This window comes from Dromiciops gliroides, chromosome 2 (assembly GCF_019393635.1).
Source record: "Dromiciops gliroides isolate mDroGli1 chromosome 2, mDroGli1.pri, whole genome shotgun sequence".
NCBI classification, from domain to species: Eukaryota; Metazoa; Chordata; class Mammalia; order Microbiotheria; family Microbiotheriidae; genus Dromiciops; species Dromiciops gliroides.
Window position 1 is genome coordinate 25,965,868 of NC_057862.1, and position 25,674 is coordinate 25,991,541.

General features: G+C 40.7%; 1 protein-coding gene across 2 annotated transcripts in view; it reads left to right on the forward strand.

The window, feature by feature from the left end:
• Positions 1-25,674, forward strand: part of LOC122739788 (solute carrier family 22 member 15-like) — a 278,490-nt gene that overhangs the window by 55,596 nt on the left and 197,220 nt on the right. For both annotated transcript variants that reach the window (XR_006354678.1, XM_043981479.1), the window contains exons 5-6: positions 13,250-13,390; positions 21,035-21,120. Coding sequence is in view for 1 of the 2 variants with exons in the window: in XM_043981479.1 (XP_043837414.1) it covers positions 13,250-13,390; positions 21,035-21,120 (227 nt within the window). In the remaining variant the exon portion in view is untranslated. The remainder of the gene's footprint in view (positions 1-13,249; positions 13,391-21,034; positions 21,121-25,674) is intronic.

Below are 25,674 nucleotides of genomic sequence, written 5' to 3' on the forward strand. Positions count from 1 at the left end.
CTACAGACAAACCCACAGAGCTTTTATTACAGTCCAGTGGAGGGTAGAACATGTGAATAAATAGGCACATAACGAATATGTACCAAGTTGATTGGAAGTGATCTGAAGAGAAAAGTCCTTAGCAGCTTGGGGACTGGGAAAGGTCTCTTGAAGTAGGTGGACTTTGAGCTAAGGCTTGAAAGAATCCAGGGAAATGAAGAGTCAGGAAGTGATATGGGAGAGTGTTCCTGGCAAAGACATGGAGTTGGAGATGGAGAACAGCAAGGATGCCAGTGGACTTGGACTGGAATGTGTGTGGAGGGAGTCAAGCTGGAAAGGTAGGAAGGGCATCCTGCACTATACTGAAATGGTCATTAGCCCCATTTTTACAGATGGAGACACTGAGGCTCATAGAAAATGAAATGACTTGCCCAAGGTCACACAGCAAATACATATCCGAGCTGGGAGCTGGAAAAACCAAGTCTCCTTAGAGTGGGGCCAGTGCTGTTCCTTTGAATCAATCAGTAAGCACCTACTATGTGCCAGGCACTGAGCTATGTGCTGACTCAGACATACTGCTTATTTACTGTGCACATGACTTCCCATGGGACAAGATTGAAGAACATATTTTAAAGTACTGTTAAATACAAAATAATTGTCTCTGATGGCATTAGTCTCAATGCTGTTGGATTCTCTCTCACTGTAAATCTTTTAAGCAAAGATTATATGTCTAGAGGCAGCTGGTGGCTCAGTGAATAGAGTTCTGGAACCAGAGTCAGGAAGATGTGAGTTCAAATCTAGCCTCAGACACTTAGTTGTGTAACCCTGGGCAAAGTCATATAACCTTGGTCTGCCTTGGTTTTCTCATTTGTCAAAATAGGGTTAATAATATCACTTACCTCTCAAGGTTATTGTGATAATCAAATGAGATGATGTTAATAAAGAGCTCTGTACACTGACCAGTGTTATATAATGCTGGTTATTATGATCATCACCAGAGAATGTTATAGAAGGGATTCTTGTTCAGGTGTGGGTTGTCCTGCACAGTCTCTGAGTCCCCTCCCAACTCAGAGGTACATGTAAAGTGCTAAATTTTCCCAGACCCTCATTTTTAGCATTTTGTCCTTGAAATTACTTTGGTTAGAGGTTGTACCTGCTTTTCTGTGTATATATTATTGTCTCTTGTCCCATCTTCCCTCTCTATTCCCACTCCTATAGAATGTAATTTCCTTGAGGGCAGGATCTATTTCATTTTTGTTGTTTCTCAGCACCATGCATAAGCTCTTATATATACTTAGTAATTTAATCAATGTTTGTTGAATTGAAGTTTAAAAATTCATTAAGTGCCTTCTATGTACAAAGCTCTATGTTATAGTTAAAGCCAGGGCAAAATTCAAGTGGCAAATAACAATTAAAATGGGCCTTCAATGGCTTTTCTTGTTGGCGGTCCTATAGTTCTCTGACTTTAATAGCCATTCATTCATTCAGAGCTTAGTAGCCACTAAGTGAATATTTCATTCATGCATGCATGCATTCATTCATTCATTCTGAGCTAAGTAGCCACTAAATGAATATTTCATTCATTCATTCATTCCTTCATAGCTTAGTAGCCATTAAGTGAATATTTCATTCATTCATTCATTTAACAAGTAGTTTCTTGAATTGTGCAGAATAAATCTATGAGCTAAAGTCAGATTTTGTTCCTGGATTAAAAGTGCTAATTCTGAAAAAAAACCAAAAACTCCTTGAGAACTGGTTCCCTTTATTCAACTTGTGAAATATAAATGCTGTCTATTAGGACAAATGGGCAGGAAGCAAATGGAGTCCTGGACTGGGAGTCAAAGGACCTGGCTTTAAATCCCAGCTCCATCATTGACTATGTGATTTTGGACTAATCATGTCTTTTCCTTTATGCTTCCTTTTCTTTTTTTTTTTTTTTTAGTGAGGCAATTGGGGTTAAGTGACTTGCCCAGGGTCACACAGCTAGTAAGTGTTAAGTGTCTGAGGCTGGATTTGAACTCAGGTACTCCCGACTCCAAGGCCAGTGCTCTATCCACTGCGCCACCTATCTGCCCCCTTCCTTTTCTTTAAAATGTAAAAGGTTCCGCTTTATTTCTAAAGCCCATAATCCCCTGGAATGTCAACACAGTTGTAGACATTACTAAAATTTTTCGAGGCAATCAGGGTTAAGTGACTTGTCCAGGGTCATACAGCCACTAAGTATCTGAGGTCCGATTTGAACTCAGGCCCTCAGTTATACAAATTCCAAACCGTCGTGCTTTACCAACAAAGACTCTAAGATTGTAAGTTCCTCTAGGGCAGGGACCTTTGATATATCCTCATCATTGTCTACCACAATGCTCTGCACAAAGCATTTTGGTATTGAATGAATGAATGGATATGGAGGATGGAGGAAATTATTATGGAAGTAAACACAGAATCCTAATGAAGGCAAGTCAAAATGATACTAATTGTTCTACTTTTTTTTTTTTTGCTTGGGGCAATGAGGGTTAAGTGACTTGCCCAGGGTCACACAGCTAGTGTCAAGTGTCGGAGGCTGGAATCGAACTCAGGTCTTCCTGAATCCAGGGCTGGTGCTTTATCCACTGCACCACCTAGCTGCCCCCTAATTGTTCTACTTTTGGCAGAGATAAGGGAGAAAAGAGAGAGGGAGGAGAAGGAAAGGTAAAGAACACCACAAGATGTCTGGCCAAGTCCCTCATCTAATGCTTGAAGTCCTCTCTACCCCAGGCTATGTCCTCTTTATGATATCTAGCTTGATAGAGGTTCTTGGGGAGTTCCTCAACAACTATGACTCTTCATTTTAAAGCTCTTTAGATTTGCATTGTTATATGTTGTTGTTGTTGTTCAGTCATTTTCAGTCTTTTCCAATTCTTTGTTGACCCATTTTGGGGTTTTCTTTTTTCAAAATTTAATTTGATTTTCTTAAATTTTTTTTTCCAATTACATGTAAATATATTTTTTGAGTTCTAAATTTTTCTCCCATCCTCTCTTCCCTTCCCCCTCCTGAAGCTGACAAGCAATCTAATATAGGTTATACGTTACAATCATGTCAAACATTTCTACATTAGTCATTATGTAAGAGAAGAATCAGAACAAAAGGAAAAAAATGCAAGCAAGAATAAACAACAACAACAACAAAAAAGCAACAACAAAAGTGGAAATAGTATGCTTCAATCTGCATTCAGACTCCATAGTTCTTTTTCTGAATGTGGAGAGCATTTTCCACCATAAGTCTTTTGGCATTGTCTTGGATCATTGTATTGCTGGGAAAGTTAAGTCTATCACACTTGATCATCACAAAATGTTGTTGATACTGTGTATAATGTTCTCCTGGTTCTGCTCATTTCACTCAGCATCAATTCATGTAAGTCCAGTTTTTTTCCTGAAATCTGCCTGCTCATTCTTTCTTACAACACAATAGTATTCCATTACATTCATATACCACAACTTGTTTAGCCAGTTCCCAGTTGATGGGCTTCTCCTCGATTTCCAATTCTTTGCCAACACAAAAAGAGCAGCTATAAATATTTTTGTACATGTGGATCCTTTTCCCTTTTTATGATCTCTTTGGGATATAAACCTAGTAGTGGTATTGCTGAGTCAAAGGGTATGCAGTTTTATAGCCTTTTGGGCATGGTTCCAAATTGCTCTCCAGAATGGTTGTGTCAGTTCACAGTCCACCAACAGTGCATTAGTGTTCCAATTTTTCCACAGCTTTTCCAACATTTATTATTTTCCTTTTCTGCCATATTAGCCAATCTCACATGTGTGAGGTGGTCCCTCAGAGTTGTTTTAATTTGCATTTCCCTAATCAATAGTGATTTAGAGCATTTTTTCATATGGCAATAGATAGCTTAGATTTCTTCATGTGAAAACTGCCTGTTCATATTCTTTGACCATTTCTCAATTGGGGAATGACTTGTATTCTTGTAAATTTGATTTTGTTCCCTATATATTATAGAAATGAAGCCTTTATCAGAAACACTAGCTGTAAAAATTGTTTCCCAGCCTTCTGTTTCCCTTCTAATCTTGGCTGAATTGCTTCTGTTTGTACAAAACCTTTTTAATTTAATGTAATCAAAATCATCCATTTTGCAATTCATGATAGTTTCTATCTCTTGTTTGGTCATAAATTGTTCTTCTCTCTGTAGATCTGAGAGGTAAACTATTCCTTCCTCTCCTAATTTACCTATGCTATCACCCTTTATGTCTAGATCATGTGCCCATTTTGACTTTACATTGGTGTACGTTGTAAGATGTTGGTCTCTATCTAGTTTCTGCCATACTGTTTTCCAGTTTTCCCAGAAGTCTTTGTCAAATAGTGAGTTCTTATCCTGGAGGTTAGGCTCTTTTTATCAAACAGGAGATTGCTATATTCATTTGCTGCTATGTTTTGTGTGCCTAACCTATTCCACTGATCCACCTCTCTATTTCTTAGCCAGTACCACCAAATAGTTTTGATGGTTACCATTTTACAATATAATTTTAGCTCTGGTACAGCTAGGCCACCTTCCTTTGCATTTCCCCCCCATTATTTTCCTTGATATTCTTGGCCTTTTGTTCTTCCAAATGAATTTTGTCATAATTTTTTCTAGCTCTATGAAATACTTTTTTGGTAGTTTGATTGGCATGGCACTGAATAAGTAAATTAATTTAGGTAGAATTGTCATTTTTATTATATTAGTACGGCTTACAATAAGAGATTTACATTTTTCCATTTGTTTAGATCTGATTTGATCTGTGTGAAAAGTGCTTTGTCATTGTGTTCATATAGTTCCTGGGTTTGCCTTGGCAGGTAGATTCCCAAATATTTTATATTGTCTACAGTTATTTTAAATGGAATTTCTCTTTCTATCTCTTGCTGCTGAGCTTTGTTGATCATATATAGAAATGCTGATGATTTATGTGGGTTTATTTTATATCCTTCAACTTTGCTAAAGTTAATTGTTTCAAGTTTTTTTTAGTTGATTCTCTAGGATTCTCTAAGTATACCATCATATCTGCAAAGAGTGAAAGTTTTGTTTTTTTCCTGTGAAAGTTTTGTTTTTTTCCTTCCTTATTCTAATTCCTTCAATTTCATTTTTCTTCTCTGATTGCTAAGGCTAACATTTCTAGTATAATAATGAATCATAGTAGTGAGAATGGACATCCTTTTTTTCACCCCCCGATCTTATTGGCAATGCCTCTAACTTATCCCCTTGTGTATAATGTTTGCTGATGGTTTAAGATAGATACTGTTTATCACCTTAAGGAGAGCTCCATTTATTCCTATACTTTCTAGCATTTTTAATAGGAACAGGTGCTGTATTTTATCAAATACTTTTTCTGCATCTATTGAGATAATAATATGATTTTGGTTAGTTTTGTTATTGATGTGGGTGATTGTGTTCATAATTTTCCTAATATTGATCCAGCCCTGCATTCCTGGGATAAATCCCACCTGGTCGTAGTGTATTACCCTGGTGATAAATTGCTATAATCTCTTTCCTAATATACTATTTAGAATTTTTGCATCAATATTCATTAGGGAAATTGGTCTATAATTTTCTTTCTCTGTTTTTGCACTTCCTGGTTTAGGTATCAGCACCACATTTGTCTCATAAAATGAATTTGGTAGGATTGCTTCTTTTTTTTTTTTTGGCAGGGTTAAGTGACTTGCTCAGGGTCACACAGCTAGTAAGTGTAAGGTGTCTGAGGCTGGATTTGAACTCAGGTCCTCCTGAATCTAGGGCCAGTGCCTCATCTACTCTGCCACCTAGCTGCCTCCCCAATTCTGATTCTTAAGGAATTATTTTCCCCAGTCAGCTTTTGCACTTCCTTTTCCATTTGGCCAATAGCATGTTTTAATGGGTTATTTTCCTCAGTAAATTTTTGTTCTTCTTTTCCCAAGATATTGACTCTCTCTTGTATAACTCTCATTTCTTTTCCCAATTTTTCTTCTACCTCTCTTATTTGCTTTATAAAATCCTTTTTGAGGGGGCAGCTAGGTGGTACAGTGGATAAAGCACTGGCCCTGGATTCAGGAGAACCTGAGTTCAGATCTGGCCTCAGACACTTGACACTTACTAGCTGTGTGACCCTGAGTAAGTCACTTAACCCTCATCGCCCCACAAAATAAATGAATGAATGAATGAGTGAATAAATAAATAAAATAAAATTCTTTTTGAGCTCTTCCAAGAAGACTTTTTGGTCTCAAGACCAATTCTTTTACCCCTTTAAGGCTTCATGTATAGGCGTTTTATCATAGTTGTCTTCCTCTAAGTTTATGTTTTGATCCTCCCTATTACCATAGTAATTGTCAATGGTGAGGGTTCTTTTTTTGTTTCTTTTTCATATTTTAGCCTCTTTTGTGCCTTTTAACGTTGAGTTCTGCTCCTGGGGTACAGTGTGCACTGTCCCAAGCTTCTTTTGCTGGGGGCCAGGGGCTGAGTTACTGGCTTTCTTCTCCAAGCCATCAGCAGCTTGCAGCTTGCTTACTGCAGTGGAGTGTCCCAGCTTAGTTGGGCCTGTTGGGTAGCAGATACCCTAGCTGGCAGGTTGCCTTCTGTGTTGGGACTGGAAGCCTCACAACTGGCATGCTGTACCACTGTCTTGCTGAGCTAGGACCTCATGTCCTCAGCTGCTGATCTGTACTGTGGCTAATAGCCTTTTGCTGGCTTGCCCAGACACCCTCTGCCCTGAGCTGTGCTCCCCTTTTACCCAGATGAAACAGACCTTTCCTGAAGATCTAAGTTATCTTAAGTTGGAAGATTGTTATACTCTATTTTTTTTTGCAGGTTTTGCAGCTCCAGAATCTGTTGTGAGGCTTAATTTAAGGTTGTTTCTGAGGGAAATTTGGGACAATTCAGGCAGCTTCCTGGTTTCATTCTGCCATCTTCTTGGGGTTTTCTTTTTTTGTTTGTTTTTTGTTTTTTGGTGAGGCAATTGGGGTTAAGTGACTTGCCCAGGGTCACACAGCTAGTAAGTGTTAAGTGTCTGAGGCCGGATTTGAACTCAGGTCCTCCTGACTCTAGGGCCGGTGCTTTATCCACTGCGCCACCTAGCTGCCCCTTGGGGTTTTCTTAAGAAAGATAATGGACTAGTTTGCCATTTTCTTCTCCAGCTCATTTGACAGATGAGGAAACTGTGGCATTTAAAAGTAAATGTAAGATTGCCTATTACTGTCCCTAGTGTAGGGAAAATTAGCTGGGGTTTCTAATATATTTGTTACTTAGAAATTAGAGGCTACTGCACCAGTTTGGGGCATTAAGCATTTCTTAAAGTATATTAGATATTAGTAAAGAGAGAACATGTGCCTCTGACAGATAGGAAAGCCTAGAGAAGAGAGAAAATGGGGAACCCTAGAGGGCTGCATCTGTATTCACCCAGTTCCATGCCCGAGAGAGAGAGAGAGAGAGAGAGAGAGAGAGAGAGAGAGAGAGAGAGAGAGAGAGAGAGAGAGAGAGAGGGAGAGAGAGAGGGAGAGAGAGAGGGAGAGAGAGAGAGAGAGAGTCTGTGCAAGCTCGCTGAGGGCAGGAGCAGAGCCCGCCCACAAACATTTTTCACAGCTCATTGGCTAGTATCACTCAAATCTATTGGTTCACTGGATTTGAGGGCAGTTTGGTACAATCATGCTGATGTTAGAGCCGGGAGAACAGGTCCTCTGACAGGTATGGTTTTGGGGCCCCTGGAAATCCCCAGCCCCCCATTATTTTTTTCACAAAACTGAAGCAAAAAGGGCAGCTAGGTGGCGCAGTGGATAGAGCACTGGCCCTGGAGTCAGGAGGATCTGAGTTCAAATCTGGCCTCAGACACTTAACACTTACTAGCTGTGTGACCCTGAACAAGTCACTTAACCCCAATTGCCTCACTGAAAAAAAAAACACAAAAAACCCCAAACTGAAGCAAACAGGGTTAAGTGACTTGACCAGGGTCACATAGCTAGTAAATGTCTGAAGCCCCATGCTCTATCCACTGAACCACCTAATTGCCCCTTCACTGGGCATAAAGGCATAAAAAGGAGGGTATGAATTTGACTCTATGAATCAAGTTTCAAAGAGTTGAAGAAAATAATTTATCCTATAGGGATAGAGCCAGAGGGCTTCAACTTTTCTTAGGCTCAATTTCAGCCTGTTTCAAATCTTTCCCTTAGCCTAAGTCTATGAGGATTTAAAGTAATCACCTATATTCTTGGATTTGTGGCTAATCTTGAGATAAATAGCTACTAATAGAAATAACAACTCTGCCTGCTTGGGGTATTAACTGGTCAGATTTTTAAAATAACCTCCCCTCCCTGCCTGGAGTTGCTATTTGGTCTCTTTGGTGATACCTATCTCCCCATCTCCCTCTCCTCCCTGGAAGGATGCTATCTTAGTAATTAGTGTCGTCCCATGTTCAATGATTCTGAATGGATAACCAGACCAGTTCTGAATAATTTCTTTGGTTAAAGTGACAAGATCTGTCTGGTGTGTTTGTGAGTGTATGTATATGTGTGTGTGTGCATGTGAAATAGATTATCCCTATCTGGAGAATGCAATGGTGCCTGACTTTTCTGGCATAAACTCTGGTTGGCGACTCCCAGCTCTTCCCAATGGTGTGAGTTACCATGTTGTTCTTCCCATGTAGTTGCCTGGACTTCTTCAAGAAAATAGAGGAGCAGGGCTACATAGGAAGGGAAGACAAGGTGGGGCAGCCCATCCAGCTGCCTCGATGCAGTGGGTTAATTTTTATAATGAGGATTCTGAGCTGTTAATGTAGTGCAAGAGACTTTTAGGTTTAGAGTCAAGAGATCTGGGATTGAGGTAAGTAAGCTTGGCTGCTTACTACCTGTGTGACTGCGAGCAAATCACTTAATCTTACAGCTTCAGGGTCCTCATCTGACCTGCCACTACATTCTAAGGCCATTTTCCCTATTGATATGGGAATAAGTCGGGGAGTAAGTATAGTGCCTGTTACATGTTGGGCACTGTGTTGAGTGCTTTTCACAAATATTATCTCATTAGATCCTCACGATAACCCTGCAAGGGAAATGCAGTTGAGCAAACTGAGGCAAACAAAGGCAAGTGACTTGTCCAGGGTCACACAGCTGGTATTTGAGCTCAGATTTGAATTCCGGTCTTCTTGACTCTGGGCCTAGTACTCTATCCATTGTGCCAGGGATATCCCCTCCAGGCCCTTAGGTACTACGATCTGACCTGCTGGTGTACCCTACAGACCGCTGAGCCTTGTCATCTTCCTCTTTCTTAAGGGATCCTGGGCCTTGCCACCTATGCTGCACCTGCACTCTCATTTATAAACTGCTTCCTCCTTTAGAATATGAACTCCTTTAGAGCAAGGACTGTCTTTATTTTAAAAAATGTACTCTCCAGTGTTTGGGACAGTGCTATGTACATGGTAAGCATTTTGTAAATGTTTATTCACTCACGCATTCCTTTGTCCTATAATTCAATGATTTCCTCAATGCTATTGCACATATGACCAATGCTAAATTGATATTAAGGTAATACTAAATTGAGTTATGTGGGAATATTTATCCTCAAACTAGATGATCTAAGATTGTTGTACTTCTTGAGTTGTTTTTTGGCTTTTTACACTTTTTCTGCCCCCTCCTCTACTCTCAGCTGTCATTTCTTACAGTTTTCAAAGTTCCAGCCTTCTGAACTCTTCAAATTGGCCACTTGGAATATCCTGTATCATGAGATCCATACAACCAATTTTGTTAGGTTTGCGTTTAGAATAAGAGTTAATAGGCTCTGAATGAGGTTCTTTTTTTCAAAGTACAACTATGGACTTATAGAATTTAGAGCTGTAAGAGACCTTAGAAATCATCTAGTTGTGGAGGAATGTATGAAGCAAATTCCCCAAAGTCACATAGGTAAATAAATGGGAGAATCAGGATTTGAAACTGGGTCTTTGTAATCCTAATCCAGTGTTCCTTTGTCATAAACTGTGTTCCTTCTAAGTACTTATCCCTCTCCTTCCTCCTACACTGTTCCTTTCAATGCCTGGAATGCTCTAAGCATTGAGCTTCTTTGGATACTGGGGGGATTGGGCTAGACTAAAGAGAAGGGGAAAGATGATGGCAACTCATATTCTTTTTTTTGTGAGGTAATTGGGGTTAAGTGACTTGCCCAGGGTCACACAGCTAGTAAGTGTTAAGTGTCTGAGGTCAGATTTGAACTCAGGTCCTCCTGACTCCAGGGCTGCAGCTCTATCCACTGCGCCACCTAGCTGCCCCAACAACTCATATTCTTATAGTATTTCAAAGTTTCCAAAGAACTCTCTTCAACAAGACCCTTTGAGGTAGATAGTGCATCATTATTGTTTAATAATAATAGTTATTAATAATAATCACTATTTTTCCTTTTTATGGAAATTAGGTTAAATATGGCATGGCATGGTAATAATAATAATAGCTAGGATTTGGATAGTACTTTAATCTTTAATGTTTATAAAATATTTTATAAATGTTATCTCATTTAATCCTCATAATAACCATGTGAGGTAGGTGCTATTATCACCCCCTCATTTTATCAAAGTGGGAATGATAATAGTACTACCTCACACTTTACAAATGTGGAAACTGAAGCTGAGAGAGGTTAAGTGACTTACCCAAGGTCATGTGGTTAATAAGTATCTGTGGTAGGATTTGAATTCAGGTCTTTCTAATTCCATCTAAGTTAAGTCTTTCTAAGTCCATCACACTCTCTATGGTCCCTCTTAGCTGCCTCAGATGTAAGAATAGTGCCAGGAGCATCAAAGGTTAGAATGAGCTTAGGCTGGCAAGGAAAACCAAGGATAAAAACCAAAAGTTAAAAAAAAAACTATATTGGGGGAAAGAAGAATATCAAAGGGAAGACAACTCTCATTGCTTAGGATGGAAGGGATGATGGTAAATGACAAGAGAGATGTTCAACTCTAATTTTCCTTCTACCTTCTCTGCCAAGTACAATGATCTTTAGCTTGGAAAAAATAGAACCAATGTGGTCAATGGGAGTTGATACTTAAGTAAGGCAATAATCAGGGAGCACCTCCCTGCCCTTGATTAATCAATCAACTAATTGACATTTATTAAATACCTACTATGTGACAAGCAGTAGGCAGTTAAAGTTAATAACTCTAAGCCACTTGGCCCAGATGAGCTGCATCCTTGGGTACTGACAGAACTGGAATAAGTGATTGTTGAGAAAATGTCAGTGGTCTTTGGAAGGTCTTAAGAAAGAAGAGAGGTCCTAGGCCATGGCCCTGGGCAACAGTCCTGGGCCAAGGCCCTGATGTTCAACAAAGGGAAGAAATTAGAATCTGCAGAGTACAGGCCAGCAACCTTGACTTCTCTTCCTGGGAAATTTCTAGAGTGTATTGTTGGTGAACATCCATCAAGAGAAGGAAGCAGCAATCACAAAGAATTAGCATGGCTTCATCAAGAAAAGGTTGTGCCAGACCAACCTGGCTTCCTTTTTTGATAGTGTAACTAACCCAGGAGATCAGATGTGGAATTAATTAAAGAATCTGACAAAGTCTTTCATGCTAGACTTAAGGAAAAGATGGAGCAACATAGGCTAAAAAATGGCACACTTTGAACTTGGAACTGGCTGAATGGCCACACCCAAAGAGTAGTCTGATGTGGGCTTGGAAGGAGATCTGCAGGGATTTATGCACAATCTAGTGCTACCTGGTGTTTTTGTCATGAGTGGGATGAAGGCAACAGTGTCACAATGACCAAGTTTTCAGATGTCTAGAAGTTGGGAGGGCTGGCTAAGACATTGGTTGTTAATATCAGGATCCAAAAAGACTTCAGCAGGCTAGAATATTGTACTGATTTGCTAAGATATAGTTTGATTGGTGTGTAAAAAAATTATTAACTACACTCTAATCTGTTAACTTATAGCTGTAAGCTATATGAAAAATTATAGCTAGCTAAAAATTATAACTGGCTGAAAAATTATATCTATAGCTGAGAAATTATATCTGGCCTGTAAGTCCCATCTGGGGTGCCATTTAATATAAAAATATTTAAACTGGTGGCCTAATCTGTGAACTCCTGGCTGGCTATCTGACTGCTTTTAATTTAGTGTGGACCATTTATAAATTCCCACAACTGCTTCTCCCAAATTGATAAGCAAGCACCCTCTTTTTTGAAAATAAACAAAGCAGGGTTTATTTATATGAAACAAACTTAGAATTGAATACAAAGAGAAATGCAACCTGACTGCATTTAAACTTTCTCTCCTGCATCTCTCTTGCCTGAGGGTATGCTGGCCTTCCACTGTGGCCTGTAGCCACACCTTGCTTGGACCGTTTGCCTCCCCCTCTCTATCACTTTCTCCTTCTCTCTATGCACTTTCTCCTTCTGTCTTTCACTACCTTCCCTCTTCTCCTTTCACTCTCCTTTCACTGTCAGCCCTGCCTGCAACTTTCTTAGCGTCCGTCTGCGTCTCCTTTCTCCATAGCATCTCCCTCTTCTAACTGAAAAAAGCCCCAAAGCCCCTTCCTTCTCCACTTTCACTGTCAGCCTCTCTTGCTTTCACTGCTCTGCTCCTCTCTCTGTCTCTGTACCGTCCTTGTAGCATCCTCCCTGACTATCTAAACTCTTTTTTTTTGGCAGGGCAATGGGGGTTAAGTGACTTGCCCAGGGTCACACAGCTAGTAAGTGTCAAGTGTCTGAGGCCGGATTTGAACTCAGGTCCTCCTGAATCCAGGGCTGGTGCTTTATCCACTGCGCCACCTAGCTGCTCCCCCTCCCTGACTGTCTAACTACCCCGGTATATAAAAGGCCTCTCTCCTTGGGAACCCCACACACATTGAGCTAATTGATTAGCTGCCCTAGGGCCGCCTCAGAGCCCTATGCCTTGAGCTCTGGGGAGCTAGGGCCTGGGTGAAGGAAGCTCCACATGGGCTGTGCCACACCCAGGGCCCAGGGTTTTCCTCTGCACTGCTTAGCCCAGGCTCAGAGGCCCCTGCAGCTGAAACGGAGGGGGAGGGGAGGCTCCATTTGGGGAGCCTGAGGCTAATTTTAAGGCTTAGATTGGGACAAGTGTAAGGTTCTTTCCTAGGATATAAAAAGCCAATTTCACACAGGCAAGGGAGAGGAGGTGTGGCTAAAGAGCTGTTGATCTGAAAAAGATCTGGAGGGCTTAGTGGACCATGAGCCTAGTGTGAACCAGCAGGGTAATACAGTAACAAAAAAGAGAATGTATTTCAGATTCAATATGGGGAACATATGACCAATACTAAATTGATAACAACATTAATGGATGTTTTTTTTCAGGTATGTGTGTAGCCTCGTATACTATGGCCTTACTTTGAATGCTGGCGAGTTCAAAGGAAATCTGTACCTGAATATAGCTTTGTATGGTCTGGTGGAAGTCCCGGCATGCCCTCTGTGTATATACTTCATCGAGAAGCCCTGGTATGTGTCATTTTTTAAAAATGTATGTATTTTTTCCACTTATTTAGAATTTTGTTTTTCCCCAATTACATGGAAAAACAATTTTAACATACTGTTTTTTTTTAAGTGAGGCAATTGGGGTTAACTGACTTGCCCAGGGTCACACAGCTAGTAAGTGTTAAGTGAATGAGGCCGGATTTGAACTCAGGTCCTCCTGAATCCAGGGCCAGTGCTCTATCCACTGTGCCACCTAGCTGCCCCTAACATACATTTTTAAACTTAGTGCTTGAAATTCTCTTCTTTTTCCCTTTCCCCCCACCTTAAGAAGGCAAGATATTCAATATGTTATACATGTGTAGTCATGCAAAATATTTCCATATTAGTCAGGTTGTGAAAGAAAAAAGACAAAAAAACCCTCAGGAAAAATAAACAAACAATATGCTTCAATCTGTATTCAGACACCATCAGTTCTTTCTTTGGAAATGAATCACATTTTTCATCATAAATCCTTCAGAGTTGTTTTGGATCACTGTATTGCTGAGAATAGCAAAGTCATTCACAGCTGATCAACTTAGAATATTTGCTGTTAGTTTGTATACAGTACATTTCACTTTGCATCAGCTCACGTAAGTCCAGGTTTTTCTGAGAGCATCCTGCTCATCATTTCTTATAGCACAATAGTGTTACATCATAATCACATGCCACAATTTGTTCAGCCATTCCCCAATTGATGGGAATCTCCTCAATTTCAAGTTCGACTTTTTGTTTCTTATCTCTTTTTGGATACTGACCTAGTAGTGATATTACTAGATCAAAGAGTATGCATGTATACCCCTTTGACCATACTTCCAAATTGTTCTACAGAGTGTTTAAATCAGTTTACAACTTCACCAGCAGTGCATTAATATCTCATTCCCCCCATATCCCCTCTGCTGTCCTATTATCCAATTCAATAGGTATGAAATAGTATTCCAGAATTGTTTTGACTTGCATCTTTCTAATCAATAGTGAGTTAGAGCATTTAAAAAATATGATTATAAATAGCTTTGATTATTTCATCTGAAAACTGTTCATATCTTTGATCATTTATCAGTTGGGGAATGGTTCTTATTTTAATAAATTTGACCCAGTTCTCTATATGTTTGAGAAATGAGGCCTTTATCAAACTTGCTTCAATTTTTTTTTCAGTTACTATTGCTAATTGTATTTTGCTCCATCCTATTCCCTCCCCTCATTTATTCTATTGTTTTCAATAGAACAGCAAAACCACTGAGATTCTTGTGTCACAATACTTTTGAAATAGGAAGAGTCAAAATAGTTTGATTTTTCTTCCCTTGAGTCCATGTGAAGGACTGGGGGTGTAGTCACATACCCCCTTCTTTCACCCTATCTCTCCTCAAAAGTGTTTTGCTTCTGATTGCCCCCTTCCCCAATCTTCCCTCTGTTCTATCACACCCTTACACCCCCCCCCCATATTTCCTTCCCTTTCTACTTTCCTGCAGGGTAAGATAGATTTCTATATCCAACTGAGTGTGCATATTATTCCCTCTTTGAGCCAATTCTTTATATATATATATATATATATATATGTATATATATATTTATTTATTTATTTATTTTGGTGGGGCAATGTGCTCAGGGTCACACAGCTAGTAAGTGTTAAGTGTATGAGGCCGGATTTGAACTCAGGTCCTCCTGAATCCAGGGCCATTGCTTTATCCACTGTGCCACCTAGCTGCCCCTTTGAGCCAATTTGGATGACAGTAAGGTTCACTCACTCCCTGGCACCTCCCCTATCTTCTCCTCCACTGTGCTAGACTGTGCTGCACTCACCCTGGTACAACAGATCTTTCCTGCTGACCTTCTAAGTTGTCTTTGGCTGGAAAAGTATTTCGCTCCATCTTTTTGTGGGTTCTGCTGCTCTAAGAATCGTCTTAATGTCATTATTCTGTATTCTGTGTTCCTTCCCCTGACTTGAGCAGGTACCTTCTGTTTCACTTGTGATCTTTGGAGTAATGCAATTTTTTTTCTTTCCTCTTTTGGGGCAATGAGGGTTAAGTGACTTGCCCCAGGGTCACACAGCTAATGTCAGGTGTCTGAGGCCGGATTTGAACTCAGGTTCTCCTGAATCCAGGGCCAGGCACTAGAAGATGGAAATAGAATAGGTTTGGCCAGGTAATGCCAAGATTGTTGGTTTGCTGTAAGCTGCTAGTTGAAGAACCTTCCTCATCAGTGAGCAGGAGCCTGAAGAGGAAGTGGCGATCCCAATAAAATGTAACACTGAAAAAGCATGGGGCACAGATCCAGCTAGAAGGCAATGTTAAACACTCCAGGGGTTTGTGAATACAGCAGCAGCACCTCTCCAGGGGTACAAGAAGAGGATGGCATCCCTGGCTATCCCTGGCTTTATACCTTTTAGACTTATACCAACCACCAACCATGGATGCATTAGAGAGCCCCAAGTGTAATTCTAAACAATAGCTGGGAATGAAGTTGGTTGACAGCTCCATCTTGGAGGTATGTAGTTGTGTCCAGGAGAGTGGCACCAGGCAGCTGGGTGGTGCAGTGGATAAATCGATGGTCCTGGATTCAGGAGGACCTGAGTTCAAATCCGGCCTCAGACACTTGACATTTACTAGCTGTGTGACCCTGGGCAAGTCACTTAACCCTCATTGTCCCCCCAGAAAAGATATATAGAAAGAGTGTGGCACTGTGGGTGCCAGGGATTGTCCCTCTCTATAGATCCAGTCCGTACCCTGTTAAAAGCCAAGTCTGTTCATGAAGAGGACTAGAGAAGGCTAGTTTAGAGCCCCTGCTTCTTGAGCCTGACAGTTCCTCCCTGGAGGGATTACAGCTGCCTTGGGGTAGAGAGGAGAATGGGAAAGGAGACTTGGCCACATCCATAGGATGGAGGATTTGCTTTTGTTTGCATTCTAATCTGAAAAGCCCTGAAAGGCATCATGTCCCTTACTGGTCAATTCCCTTTCACAATGTGCAATTAAAGAACAAAGGATCTAATCAATTTCTTGCTTCTGCCCTGTGCCTCTTTGTATGTTGGTTGTTTTGATACCTGTGGAAAAAAATAAACTGTTTTTCCATTTTAAAAGAAGAGAATTTTCTTATGGCATTATCTGAAGGTACTTGGAGGGGTTTTGTGAGAGCTCAGGCAAGTTGCTGCCTTTCCTCCACCATCTTAGCTCCATCCCCCATGGTAGGTGTTATTTTGAGTGACTGCTTTTCTCTCATAGCTTTACAGAAATGCTTAAGTCTTTGATATTCCTTCACTTGGAGAAACTCAGAGCATTTTGCTATTCCAAAGAAACCCATTCCACTTTTGAAAGTTTACAGTAAGCTTTAAATCAGTTCATCTCAAGAAATAGAGATTAAGCACCTACTATGTGTATGGAAGTGTGCCAGGCACTGAAATATGGAGACAAAGTGAAAGAGACCCTGCCCTCCGGGAGCTTCCATTCCAAGGGGAGGACATCTTCACAGCAACAGAGAAATAAATACCAGTAGTTTGAGAAGGCTAGGAATGTATCACTAACTGGAGGAATCAGAGAAGGCTTCATGCCAGACATGTCAGCAGAAAGTAAATTAACTTTATTTTGACCAAACAAGGGAATATTATAAACCTGATTGTGCTTATGAAGGACCCTTGGGCTCTCAGAGTTAGCACAATTGCAAAGTGAGTCATTTGCAAACCTTTTTAATTTGCTGGACAGACTAGGAAGTAAGTCCTTAAATGAAGCCAGGGAGTAGTTGGCAATATTTCCTCATTAAATTTATCTATCTATCTATCTAATTTATTTGTTTGTTTGTTTATTTATTTATTGCAGGGCAAAGAGGGTTAAGTGACTTGCCCAGGGTCACATAGCTAGTTAAGTGTCAAGTAGCTGAGGCTGGATTTGAACTCAGGTCCTCCTGAATCCAGGGCCAGTGCTTTATCCACTGAACCACCTAGTTGCCCCCTTCCTCATTAGATTTAGGTAAACCCTCCAGGAGCCAAGATTTGGAGGTGGAAAGGACCTGAGACTCCATCTAATCCAACCTCTACATTTTAGAGATGAAGAAATCGAGGCACACCCAGGTTGAGTGACTGGTCCAAGGTCTCACAGGTAATGAGTGACAAAGAGCCTAGATTTCAAACCAGGAACCCCCTATTCCACATTCAGTCCCCATTTTATCAAGGTCCAGCTGTCAGAACCCAGAATGTTATACAGGTCTTCTGACTGACTCTGCATCAACATCCACGAACTACTTTTTAGCTGTGGAACCTTTAAGCTAATTGCTTAACCTCTCTCAGCCTCGGTTTCCTCATATGTAAAATGAGGATCATAGTAATTGTAGCACTCACAGGGTGGTATGAGGCTTGAATGAAATCATGAATGGAAAGGGCTTTGCAGATCTTTGAATGCTTTATTAAGTGTTGTGATGTTTAAAATCTAAATTGTGGTTGCCTTAAATCAGAAGCTTCAGCTTCAGCTCCAGTTCAGAAGCTTCAGCTCCAGTTCAGAAGCTTCAGCTCCAGTTCAGAAGCTTCAGCTCCAGTTCAGAAGCTTCAGCTCCAGTTCAGAAGCTTCAGCTCCAGTTCAGAAGCTTCAGCTCCAGTTCAGAAGCTTCAGCTCCAGTTCAGAAGCTTCAGCTCCAGTTCAGAAGCTTCAGCTCCAGTCTAGCCTAGAGTTCCAGCCTGGATGGGTTCTTCCTGAAGTCCTCCTCCACGAGCCTGCTTTAATCAGGAACTCACTCTAAGCTGGCTGTGGAAGCTTTTTTATAGTTCTGGAACAGAGGCGGTCCTTACACACTGCTTCAAGGTGATTGGTTGGCGTCATCCAAATCCATTGGCTTTGAAAGTGTTCTCAAGTTGAGTTCACAGTCTAGTTTCTGAGAACAATACCTTCTTTTTTTTTCTTTTTTAGTGAGGCAATTGGGGTTAAGTGACTTGCCCAAGGTCACACAGCTAGTAAGTGTTAAGTGTCTGAGGCTGGATTTGAACTCAGGTACTCCTGATTCCAGAGCTGGTGCTCTATCCACTTCACCACCTAGCTGCCCCGAACAATACCTTCTTAAGGGCTAGCCAGGTGTGATTACAATCTAATTAACTTGAAGTAGGCTTAATCAGCAGTCAATCACTCTCACTTGATTCAATCAGTCTCTATTAATCTCCAGGTGGGTCTTTGAGTATCTGCTAAATCCCATTATTTCATCACAGTGTCAAGCAATAAGTATTTATTAAGCACCTACTATGGTCTGGGTTCCCTACTAGGAACTAGGGATACAAAGAAAAAAAATGAGTCTCCACCTTCAAGGAGTTTACATTTTCCCAGGGGAGGTAATGTGTGTACATATAAATACATACAAAATAGATATAGCTAAATGGGAGGGGGGACTAGAAAGCACTAGCAGCTGGAGGACTCCTTAGAGGAATCATGGAAAAAGTGTCACTTTAAGGAAAATAGGATTTCTAAGAGATAACATTGAGGAGAGAGTACATGGGGACTGAAAGGGCAAAGGCATCGAGGTGGGAGATGGAGGGTCATGTGTGAGGAACAATAAAAAGTCATGTTCATCCAAACTATTGCTTTTTAAAAAACCCATAAAAGTATTTTATTATTTTTCAGTTATATGTAAAGATGGTTTTCAACATTTGTTTTCCATAAGATTTTTAGTTCCACATTTTTCTCCCTCCCTCCCTCCCTTCCCTTCCCCCACCCCAAGACAGAAAACAATCTGATATCGGTTATGTATGTACAATCACATTAAACATATTTCCTCATTAGTCATGTTGTGAAAGAAGAATCAGAACAAAAGGGGAAAGCCTCAAAAAAGAAAAAAAACAAAAACAAAAGTAGAAACAGTACAGATCCATCCGCGTTCAGAATCCACAATTCTTTTTTCTGGATGTGGAGAGCATTTTCTATCATGAGTCCTTTGAAATTGTCTTGAGTCATTGTACTGCTGAGAAGAGCTAAGTCTATCACAGTTGATCATCACATACTGTTGCTGTTACTATGTACAATGTTCTCCTGGTTCTGCTCACTTCACTCAGCATCAGTCCACTTAAGTCCTTCCAGGTTTTTCTGAAATCTGCCTGCTCATCATTTCTTACAGCATAATAGTATTCCATTACATTCACATACAACAACTTGTTCAGCCATTCCCCACTTGATGGACATCCCCTCGATTTCCATTTCTTTGCCACCACAAAGAGAGATGCTAGAAATATTTTTGTACATGTGGGTCCTTTTCCCTTTTTGAAGATCTCTTTGGGATACAGACCTAGTAGTGGTATTACTGGGTCAAAGGGTATGCACAGTCCCATAGCCCTTTGGGCATACAAACTATAGCTTTTGTGAAGGGGAGTAATGTATTTAACAAGATTTAATGATAATTATGGGCATTAGAGACAAATAAAACATTTGCCAGGCTCTATGCTCATTATTAGTGGTCAGTTTTTCCTCCCTATTATCAAATAGGGAAAAAGAATAGAAATGCCCCCCACACTATATATTTTTTCTTTCATACAAGACAAACTATTTCCAGAATACCCTTTCCTGACTCTTCTGGAATGTGTCAGATTCACAGTGTATTTGTTAATTCTGGGAATTAGTGAAATTAAGATTCTTGGAAATTAATCACTCCTTCCATTTACAGCATTTAAGCTGTAATGTTCTAGCTAAAAATGATGGGGAAGAAACACTGTGGACCAGACTCTCAGGGATTTGGTGAAAGCATTCTGGTCTCTGAAAAGATTGTCTTCTTTATCCTAAATTTTGACCTTTCTTCTTTTAGCCAAACACCCTCCTTTTACAAACAAAGGAAACTGAGACCCAGAGAAGTTATGTGATTTGTTTAAGGGCAAACAGGCAAGAAATGGAAAAGCTGGGTCCTCCAACCTCCAAACTTGGGTTTTTGCATTGAACTGTCCTATACCTTCCTCCCATTCCCCACTCCCAGATCCTAGAAGATTCTAGATTCTAGACTCTTTCTACTTCTCCCCATTGTCTTTTAAAAGTTCTCATAAAGCTCTGGCCCTGGATTCAGGAGGACCTGAGTTCAAATTCGACTTCAAACACTTGACACTTACTAGCTGTGTGACCCTGGGCAAGTCACTTAACCCCAATTGCTTCACTAAAAAAGAAAAAAAAAAGAAAAAATAAGGTATTGTTCTCAGAAACTAGACTGTGAACTCAACTTGAGAACACTTTCAAAGCCAGTCACACGGGGGTGGGGGGCGGGGGTAAGGACTAGGGGGAAGATCTGAACCCTGTACTCTGAATCCGGTTCTCCACAGCACCATATCTCCCTGGATAACAACATTTTAAGCTTGGCAAGAGAGAGAGATGCTCTTGTTTACCAGAGAAGCAGGTTTCACATTTTATCAAGAGACTGGAAGGGTTGAAGCCCGGGCCAATTTGCTGTGGGCATCTATCCCCAGTTCTGTTGGGGCAAGATTCTAATCCTCTGTCGGTCTAAGTTATTTGCATCTTGCCCAGGTGGTGCACAGTAGGATCCATGAGCTTGACGGACGGCTTGCCTTGGCTCAGCCAAGCACTCCAGGCTCCGCCAAGAATTCACTGACGTTATTTACTCGTGGAAATGAAGGCAGCCGCCACGTGAATTGTGCCATCTGCCGTGTCTGACCTTGTGTACTTTTTCTTCTAGGGCAGGGAGACGGAAAACCACCTCTGCTTTTCTCATCTTTGCAGGCTTTGCCTGCATCTTGACTATGTGCCTAAGTGAACACTCAGGTAAGTGCAAATTAGCCGATGTATATAGCCTGTGGCCATGAGAGGAATCAGATGATTTCTCCACAAATTCTCAGGACTGAAGAAAATCCCCTAGTAACAAGGGCAGGGCAGGGGGGAGGGGCCATAAAATACTGATGGTATTCACTGACTTGGGATTTGAAAATTTATAACGTTTTTAGACTCATTTTAGAATGGAGCCAGTTGCCAAGAATTTATTAAGTGCTTAGTATGTGCAAAGGTCAACCTTTTCATCTTTTTTTTCTTTTCTTAATTAGACCTTTGATTTCATTGGTGTCCTGTCCAGGAAACTCTCTCAACTAATGAAGATTAACACCTACTCAGCAGAAGATAGTCTTAGAGATTGACTGGGACAAAGAGTCCCAGGCAGGATTTGAACCCAGGTCTTTCTGATTCTGGTGCCTGCTCTCTGTCCATTAAGCTTGTGCAAGATTGTGCCATTTCTCACCCCTTCATTATTCATGTTAATAGAGGGGAGTTATTAAAATGAGTAAGCAAATGGGAGATAATCCAAATAATTTAATATTTGCCACTCTGTGGAGTACATCCCTAGAATTTAAACTCTTTGAGAGTAAATATTGTTCTTTGTCTTCATATCCCAGAACCACCTAGCATGGTGCCTGGGTATGTAGTAGGCACTTAATTAATGCTGATTGATAGATTGATCTCCACATTGATTTTTTTAATCATAAATGTATTTTATTATTTTCCAGTTACATGTAAAGATAGTTTTCAATATTTGTTTGCATAAGATTTTTAGTTCCATATTTTCCTGCCTCCCTCCCTTCCCTTCCCTCTCCCCAAGTCAGAAAGATATTTGATATAGGTTTTATATGTACAATCACATTAAAGATATTTCTGCATTGGTTATGTTGTAAAGAAGAATCAGAACAAAAGGGAAAAAACCTCAAAAAAGAAAAAAAAACAAAAACAAAAGTAGAAATATTTTTCAATCTGCATTCAGAATCCACAGTTCTTTTTTCTGGATGTGGAGAACATTTTCCATCATGAGTCCTTTGGAATTGTCTTGGATCACTGCACTGCTGAGAAGAGCTAAGTCGATCACAGTGTTGCTGTTACTGTGTACAATGTTCTCCTGGTTCTGCTTACTTCACTCAGCATCAGTCCACTTAAGTCTTTCCAGGTTTTTCTGAAATCTGCCTGCTCATCATTTCTTACAGCACAATAGTATCCCATTACATTCATCTACCACAACTTGTTCAGCTATTCCTCAATTGATGGGCATTCCCTTGATTTGCAGTTCTTTACCATCACAAAGAGAGCTGCTATAAATATTTCTGTACATCCATATTGATATTTGAATGGAAACTCATGGCATTTTCTATTAAATTAGGGAATTTCACTGCCTGATTCAAGAGAACCCAGGAGTAATTAAAAAAAACCAACAACTTGTCCTGGCCTTATTGCCACTGTATTTCCTTGTTACTCCTTCTCTGAGGGTGATTAACTGCATTCATTACCTCTTAAACCATTGCCTACAAATATTCCTTTGTCTTCTCTTTCCTAATCAGTTTCTCCCCATCTCTTCCTCACTTTCCCAATCCCTCCCTTTTCCTCTTTTCTCTCCTCCATCTTAATTAATTTCCATGCAATAAGTATTTGTTGAGTGTCTGCCTTGTGCTCAGCCCTGACCCGGACCCTGTGGAGGATAGAAAAAGGTAGCATGGGGTCAGGGAGAGAGCATGGGACCTCAGTCCAGTCATGCCCTTGCCCCTGGACAAGGCTATAGATTGAGTTCTCTGTTTGCCTGGAGTGGGAGGTGTGTGTAGAGTAGAACTCTCCTCAAGGTTTAGGAGAGCTATGGTTTCCAGTGAGACAGCTTCCTCCTGTGATCGTCTTTCCCCCTTTCTCTCTTGTTTCCTCTTAGTGTTAATGAAGATCCAGTTGTTATATGCTTATCCAATCAGAGTCCATTCTGGGCCAGCATCATCAGTTATTTCTGTCTATGTCTCATCTTCCCCAGCTAGGACCATGGAGCTGGAAGGCTTCTAGTCCAAACCCTTCATTCATCAGAGGAGGAAACCGAAGCCCACAGGGGTGATGTGACTTTCAGGGTCAGGCATCAGAAGGAGAAGTAGCACCACGTCGTCTGACTCTAGTCTTCCCTTTCCCAGCTGTACTCAGCTCTTGGAATGAGGCTTTCTCTTCCTAGGAAGGGACCACTAAATGGTGAATGAATGACAGTGTCACTGTGAAGTTTATTGTTTTTTTTTTTTTTTTGTAAGGCAATTGGGGTTAAGTGACTTGCCCAGGGTCACACAGCTAGTAAGTGTTAAGTGTCTGAGGCCGGATTTGAACTCAGGTACTCCTGACTCCAGGGCTGGTGCTCTATCCACTGAGTCACCTAGCTGCCCCCAATGTCCCTGTGAAGTTTAAAACAAGACTTGCCTTGGATAAACTGACAGGTTGCATAATCCACCCTGTCTAGGTGGAGTTTTGAGTATTTGAGTCCATTGAAAAACTTTGAAATCAATGGAAGAGCGCAGTATTGATGTTTGCATCTTCTTCAGTGCTGAATCTGGTGCATTGCACCAGTAAATGTTTGTTGAATCAATAGAATGAATCACCTTTCCCCCTCCATTTATTTAGGATTTCTATTTCCCCCAATTACATGTAAAAACAATTCTAACATCCATTTTAAAAACTTTATGTTCCAAATTATTTTTCCCCTGCCCCAGAACTCAAGCAATTCAATATAATTTATACATGTGTAGTCATGCAAAACATTTCCACATTAATCAGGTTGTAAAAGAAAACAGACAAACACCTTAAGAAAAAGAAACTAAAAAAATATGCTTCAATCTGTATTCAGCATCAGTTCTGGAGATGTATCACTTTTTTTTTATTAGTCCTTCAGAGTTGTTTTAGATCATTGCAATGCTGAGAATAGCCAAGTCATTCACAGCTGATCATCTTACAATATTGCTGTTAGTTTGTACATCTCACTTTGCATCAGCTCATGTAAGTCTCTCCAGGTTTTTCTGAGAGCCTCCTGCTCATCATTTCACAGTTACTATTACTAATTGAATTTCCCTCCATCCTACTCCCTCCCCATGTCATTTACTTTATTCTCTATCTCCTTTCACCCTTTGCCTCCTCAAAAGAGTTTTGCTTCTGATTGACCCCTCCCCCAATCTGCCCTCCCTTCTATCACCTCCCCCCGCCCCCCCTTATCCTCTTCCCCTCCTACTTTCCGGCAGAGTAAGATAGATTACTAAACCCAATTGAGTGTGTATGTTATTCCCTCTTTGAGCCAATTCTGATAAGAGTAAGGTTCACTCACTTTCCTCACCCATCTTCCCTCCACTGTATAAGCTTTTTCTTGCTTCTTTTATGTGAGATACTTTACTCCATTCCAACTCTCCCTTTCCTCAGTGCTAGCAAAGAGATCCACGTAATCTCCTCCTGGCCAACTTTTCAACCCCTTTACTGTCTGTGGGCTGAGTTCCAGAAGCAGTTGCTGCTGCTGCTGATAGGATCCCAAGGCCTACTCCTGGTTTGCTGTGGCTGTGGCTGGGTCTGCGCTGGGACTGTGCTCTATTCTCACCCCAGTACAACAGATCTTTCCTTCCAACCTTCAAAGTCGTCTTTGGCTGGAAAATTATTTCACCCTGTATTTTTGTGGGCTCTGGTGCTCTAGGAATTGTCTTATGGCTTTTGGGAAGGTATTTGGAGAGGTCTTGGGAAGAACTTAGGCAAATCGCTGTCTTTCCTTTGCCATCTTGGCTCCGCCCCTGAATGAATCACCTTTTAAAAAACCTTTTTTTTTTTTTCCAAGTGCCAATGTTCTCAGTGCCTAGTAAGGCATTCCTTCAGTGGTTTCTGCTGCCTTTGGAGCTGTAACCCCCATTACTGGGTCTTGCCAATATCAACATTTTTCCTTGAGCCCGTAAATGTGAATGAAGCTGCATTGTTGATGCAGAGAGAATGATTTATTTGGAATCAGATGACCTGTGTTAGGCTTTTGGTTTTACCACTAATTACTAATCAGTTTCTTGATCTATAAACTAAGAGAACTGGACTCAATAAACCCAAAGGTCCTTTATTGTTGTAAGTTTATGTTCCTATTATTTAGCCCAACTCACTCATTGTACAGGTGAGTAAACTGAGCCCCATACGGTGGAAGTGACCTGTCAGAGGTCTCGCAGGTAACTCAGAAGTAGAATCAGGATTTGAACCTGGATCCCCGACTGCCAAGCCAGTCCTCTTCATTGTCACACATGCTTCTTGCTGATATTCAGTATTTTTCTTGTATCTTTTTTCTTTTAACTTTGGCCCTTATTGGGTAGTTGCCCAGGTAGACATCTAAAAAGTCATCATTTCCTGCCATCCTGGCAATGATAACTCAGAACTGACTTAGATGTTACACTGTTAAGGCTTTTTGAAGATCAGAGACAGCCATCAAATACCTAAGTGAGTATGAGTATCTGTCCCTAGGAGCCAACAACTGACATTAATGTAGCATTTTTAAGGTTTATGAGGCACTTTACTAACACACATGATTTTATTGGACCC